This window comes from Tasmannia lanceolata, unplaced genomic scaffold, assembly GCF_043159265.1.
Source record: "Tasmannia lanceolata isolate RefF3 unplaced genomic scaffold, GAP_Taslan_0.1 ptg000015l, whole genome shotgun sequence".
Taxonomy (NCBI): domain Eukaryota; kingdom Viridiplantae; phylum Streptophyta; class Magnoliopsida; order Canellales; family Winteraceae; genus Tasmannia; species Tasmannia lanceolata.
Genome location: NW_027518692.1, coordinates 48,063,632 through 48,069,822, shown reverse-complemented (window position 1 = coordinate 48,069,822; position 6,191 = coordinate 48,063,632). Strand labels below are relative to the sequence as shown.

General features: G+C 36.7%; 1 protein-coding gene across 1 annotated transcript in view; it reads left to right on the top strand.

The window, feature by feature from the left end:
• The first annotated feature begins 246 nt into the window (after window positions 1-246).
• LOC143846444 (sugar transport protein MST4-like) overlaps window positions 247-6,191 on the top strand; it is a 31,280-nt gene continuing 25,335 nt past the window's right edge. Inside the window, exon 1 of the mRNA XM_077354882.1 lies at window positions 247-391. Within this exon, the coding sequence (XP_077210997.1) occupies window positions 259-391 (133 nt within the window). The 5' untranslated portion in view covers window positions 247-258. The remainder of the gene's footprint in view (window positions 392-6,191) is intronic.

Below are 6,191 nucleotides of genomic sequence, written 5' to 3'. Positions count from 1 at the left end.
ACGTAAAAAAAAAAAAAAAATCGACCGTAAGAGGCTGAATTTTGTCTTCTATTGTTCCGATTCCCTTTATTTTTTTGCTAATTATACTGTGATTCCGATTTCTAGCTAAACGTTGTGGTATTATTTAAAACCTCAACTCTGAGCCTACTAACATCTCTCGTGTGAGTCTGAGTTTCACACTGGGTTAACTCTGTCACCGCTAGATCGCACAGAGCGGATTTCGGCATCATCAGTACGTACATTGTATCTCCGATCACCATGCCGGCCGGAGGATTTTCAGTTCCGGCGTCTTCCGGCGTAGAATTCGAAGCAAAAATCACACCGTTAGTCGTGATATCTTGTATTATGGCAGCCACCGGAGGTCTCATGTTTGGATATGATGGAATTTACGGTGAGTTTTTTGCGCCATTTCTAGGTTTTTTTCTTCTTCTTTGCTTTCATTGATTTTCTTGATCTTTCGATGAATTCGAACCCGAGAAAATCCTTATACTCACTATATTATTGTTATATATTATATATATAAAGCGAGTCGTCTCATTTTTTTTTTGAATTTATAGCCGTTTAGATCTACATACCTGCAATTATCTGTGTGTTCTTGTATTTTTTTTCTTTTATTTTTTCGTTTCTGTTGGAATTTTTCTTCAATTCCTTCCTCTGCTATGACTATACAGATCTCTCTTTGAATCCTTTTTTGTATCAAGGTTTTGAAACTAGGATTCTATCTCAGATTTTTATTTTTATTTTGTATGAGGGATTGGATCGAAGAATATGCTGTTATGTTGTTGGGAAAATAAACAATTTTCTCCTGACCAAAATTATTTTATACAAAAAAAATGATTTTATAAAATGTCCATCCTTCTCCAATTTCTGGTTTGAGTATAGATTTCCGATCCGTAACTCCACTTACAAAACTATATGACTGCAACAAGTACATGACAATTTAAAAGTGCTAATTTGTACACAACTACCAACTTTTGAGTAAGTTTTAATTTATGAAAGTAAACTACTCTATTGACAGTTGCAAATTTGCTAAAAATCTATTATTTGCTTCTTCTAGAACTATAAAGACGTTCGAATTCATGGGCCAATCAATGTATGCCTCTATTATTTAGAGCATAGATGATTTCTAATTTGTAGGATTGTGAGGTAATTTACGCCATGAATTTTGAATTAGCAACCATTTGTATGTCATCCCGTATAAAAACTTGACTATGTTCCAATTCAGCAATATAAACTTTGAACACTGCTTAGACTCTACTTCTGCTTTCCCATCAGACTATCGGTAACACTTGTTGAGCTGAATTGGTTATACTTCTCGTACCAACAGGTTGTATACCAAGGCTTATTCTTTTTCATTAAAGCACTAATTGCACAAAATAATTAAGTAACGAGTGGAATTATTTCAAAAAAGGACTTTACATCTTACATTTTTTCCCCAATAGGGTAGCTTTGCGTCTTTTATAGTTTGGGTGAACTGATTTTCCAATGTTGGCCATATCACCTCCTTATCTTTTGCTGCACTTCTCTTATTCCTTTTGTACAATGATATTTTTTCAAATGAATACGATCCACTTGTTTGTTGTTTAGTGTTTAAAGGGCCCTCTTAAAGCCCTTTAAATACTACATGACAAACAAGTGGAGCGCATGTTTATCAAAACACTTGAGTGCAGATATCAATTCCCAATAGTAATTATATGATGGGTGGACATACAAACCAAGTACGGTATGGCCCACTCCATAAGATGATCCAAACCGTCCATTCGTTGGGCCACAACGTAAATAGCTTTTGCCCCCAAAATCATTTCGATAGGATGATCCTAACCCTCCGATCTAAAACAGATTTTGATCATCCTGTGGGGGGTTAGGATCATCCTATGGAAATGATTTTGGGGGCACAAGCTATTTACGTTGTGGCCCAACAAATGGACGGTTTGTATCATCCTATGGAGTGGGGCAACACCTATGGAGGGTTAGGATCATCCTATGGAAATGATTTTGGTGGCACAAGCTATTTACATTGTGGCCCAACAAATGGACGGTTTGTATCATCCTATGGAAATGATTTTGGTGGCTGTAGACACCCCCATTTTGCTCCACCTTAATCAACAAAGAATTTAGTGTTTTTCTATCGGTTTTCTAGTGTTTTCCATTCCCGTGTCCGCTCCTCTTGTTTTCTTGATCTTTTCGGTTATTTCTGTCATGTTTTGCGTCGTCCTGATAAGTGTTGAGGAGGGTTGTTTACAAAAAACTTAAACAAGAGAGAGGTTGGACTCATCGGCTGGGCCCGCATTGAACATTTTAACTGGAAAAGGATCAAGTCCGTGTACCTCGCATTGTTTTTTTAAATAAGAGTGTTGAGCTCATGGATTCTCATGCTGTCTGTAACCCACCAATTTGATAGATAAGATCATCATTAGGAGATAACCACCACTTTACAGGGAGCATCATAAGTGAATGGTTCAGATCAGTCTTCGAGAATAGTTCAAAGGGGCGCAATCTAATTTACATTGTCGCCCTTCAAATAGACAGTTTTGATCCTCTAAATGGAGGGAATTTAGATGCCATCGCTAATTTATATTGCAGATCGACAAATTGAGGGTTAAGATCATCTTATGGAAATAATTCTTGAGGAGCACAACCTGTTCACATTGCAGCCTAGCGAATGGATGGCTCGGATTATTACATGGAAAGAATTTGGGGCGCATCAAATTTACATGGTGGCAGATCAAGTAGACAGCGGCACATCCAATTACAGTTGCAGCACGATGTGTGCCCAAATTTATGCTCAAAACAGCAACCTTGACTGGAGAGAAGGTTTTCTTAAGCAAGAATGCCAAAATTAAAGCATGCCTATGGTGTTGTTCGTGGTTTTTAGGCATTGAGAAAAGCCAAAAAACAAAGTTGCTTTATTGGTTGTCTTGAAAATAGCAAGTGGGTAATTTAGATAGGATGCTATGGCAACATGCCATTGGGGATCAAGTGAAAGAAAGAAACATTCCCATTGGTTTTTCGGAGGTAAAAATATAGAGGCTGCTGTGGAGGCAAAAAAGGAAGGGGGAGGAGAAGAGAAACAAAGAAAGCGCTCGGTCTCCTCGATCTCCCGACCTCTTTCTGTCTCCTCTGTCTTCAAGTTCTCCCTCTTCCCCAATCTCTCACTGGCAGCAACCTCTCAAGTCCTCAGGATCTCCCTCAACAGCAGCTTTGGGGATTGTTCAAAAGAAAAAAAAAAAAAAAACCGTGGGTAGTGGCTGTTACGGTGGCTCTGTTCTTTAGGAGAAGAAGAAAGGCAGCAGACTTAAAAAGAAAAAGAGGGAGAGCTCTCGTGGGTTGGTTGGAGGAAGAACACCACTCTGCCTCGGCTGTCTCCTAACCTCTCTTTGCATTTCCTATCTACCACTCTCTCTCTGTGTGTCCACCCATCTGTCTCTCTCTGTTTTTATCCATCCCTCATTCTCTCTATCTTTCGGTTCTCCATCACCCTCTCTCACTCTGTTTTTTTTTACTCTTTCCCCATCTGTTTCCACAGCCTTCTTATCTTTTCCACTCTATTTAGCCTTCATCAAAACGAAAATAAAAGAAAAATATATAAAAAACAGAGTGTTGTTTCTTTAATCTATATCCCTCTGTTTTGCGTTATCATTCTCTCCCTCTGTTTTCTACATTCTTGCTCTTGAACCCTCTTTGTTTCTGTTTCCATCTACTCCCTCTAAACCTCTCTCTGTCTCAGCCAAGCCATCTTTACCTTTCCTTCTACCTTCTTATAAAAACAGAGTGTCGGCCTTTGTCTTTTTAAAAAAAAAGAAAAAAAACAGAAAGCAACAGAGACAAAGAGTATGATTATTTCGTTATTTTTTTTACTCACTCTCCCTATCACTCCCTCTCTCATTCACTTTCCCGGTCAATCCCTCACACTCTCACTCTCTCTCCCTCTCTCTCAATCACTCATATTCTCCCCATCAGCAGTGAGAAAATAAAGAAAAAAAGTAAAGAAATAAAGAGAAAGAAAGGAGGTCGGATCGCACGTCGGCGGGATTTTCGGATATTTCGGCTCTCGGATTCGGCGAAGATCTCGATCACAGGTAGGTGCTCAATTCTCAGATTTTTTCAAGATTATTTGGCATTTTTTTATGTATTTTGCATGGTTTTTAAGCATTTAATTCAATTTAATTGAATAATACATGTGTGTGCTCAAAATCATGATCTGCATGAGTGTTTCAATTCTGTTTCGTCTCAAAATTTAATACAATGATCTATCTAAATAGAGTAAAATAACTATCGGATCGGATCGGACATTGGATCAACGGTTTTTTAGAATTTGACTGAAGAGTGGAATTTTATTTAAAATAATGGCCGAGAAATTACGAAATTCGAAAAAATAGCCATCTCAGGATGATCTATTTTTTGGAATTTAAAATTTTTCTTGTGTTCATCATATCAGAACAAGGCTGGAGGATGTTTTCTGGAGTCGTAATTTTCTCGAAAATCGTGTTTTAAAAATAGAAAACTCTTCAAAAATATCTTTTCGACGAAGAAAAATAAAATATATAATAAACAGATTCCAAAATTAATGAAATTTTGTAGGAAAATACTATGATACTGATACATTCTACCATGAATTTTTGAGAATTTTTAGAATTTGTTTGGTATATTATTTTATGCTTTCTTTGAGAATTATCAGATTTTGGGAGAATTTTTACTGACATTAGATCCCAGATAAAATTCTCAAAATTTTTACAGTAGTCTTAAATTCCATATTTCTTGTTGCTGTAAAATTTTCAATTGGTTTGGAGTTTGTTTCATGTGGGATGTAGTGTTAATTCATAATCTGGTCTGAAAATTGAAAAATCTGAAATTGATAGTAAATAGTTTCTAAAATTCATGAAAATCTCACAGCATGCTATTTTTGCTTATATCTCACTACTGTAGAAGTTTCAATGAATTTAGATTTCTATTTCTAGTAGTTTCTATGTTATTTTTGCAATCTGGTCAATTAATTGTTAAATCAAAATTAAATATGAGCTTAATGTAAAAATCTGCAAAACTCATCCAGTAAGCTACATCTCATCATATCTTGCTGCTGTAGAAGTTTCAACTCATTCCGAATTCGTTTGCAACAGTTTCACTTGTAAAATCACTCATATGGTTTAAAATTGATAAAATCCATTAAAATATTGAAATTAATTGAAATTCATCTGAAAATCTCTAAAGAACCTTAAATCTCTGTCACATATTAATTCCTTAATCCATTGAAACATAAATCTTAGGATCTTTAGATTTCCCTGGAAAAATGGTCAGTGCATCCATAATCGTATTCCAATTGCACTCGATCTTTGACAATTTGAATATTTAAGCTATAGCACGTTGTTGGCTCCGAGGTTACTGTCCACGGAAATCCTGAGATATGCCAGGCAATAATGTGCTATAACCTAAGTATTAAATTGCACAAGGAAAGAGCGCACGATTCCCTTCCTTGGATGCTATTCTGGGCCGAAATTGGTGAACCCTAGAGCCATTGGTAATCCTTAAATGTCCAGAAACCGAAAATCCTTGAAATCTGAAATTAACTAACTTCAAGAGCTTAAATCGATTTATCTCGTATCTTTCGAAACCATTGGATTATGGTTTCCGATATAAGAACCATTAGAGCCCAATTTAGGAACACTGGTGTCAGGTCGTGTCCTAGGTTTTAGGGAGTCTTAGGTTTTAGGGAGTTCTAGAGTTAGGAGTCCAGCCTCATCACGGACGTTTGCTATGGATAGCAACCGTGCCATAGGTATAGTTACACTAGTTACCCACTATTTCCCTAGAACAAGCCTAGTAAATTAGGATGTAGGCTAACCTGCATTAGTCTAAGGAACAACTTGCATTTAGATAAGAATCATATAGCATCTTGGATGAAATTCTAGGATAATAAAATCCTCAACTTGAATTAAATAACTTCTCTTAAAACTGTTGAAACAGTCAATCCTGTCTAGGTCGGTGTCTTAGTTGAGTTAGGCATAAGTAGCTTAGCTTAGGTGCACCGAACTACGTCGACTCTGATCCCAGTGAGGCTTGGGTACGTAGGCAGCTTGGATGTCTGATGGCATACCAACCGCGAGTCGGCTCCATAACAAATTGTGGGGTTTTGTATATTAATTTTCTTGTAAAATTTAATCACTTAGGACTTTCCATGAAATTAGAATTCTAGG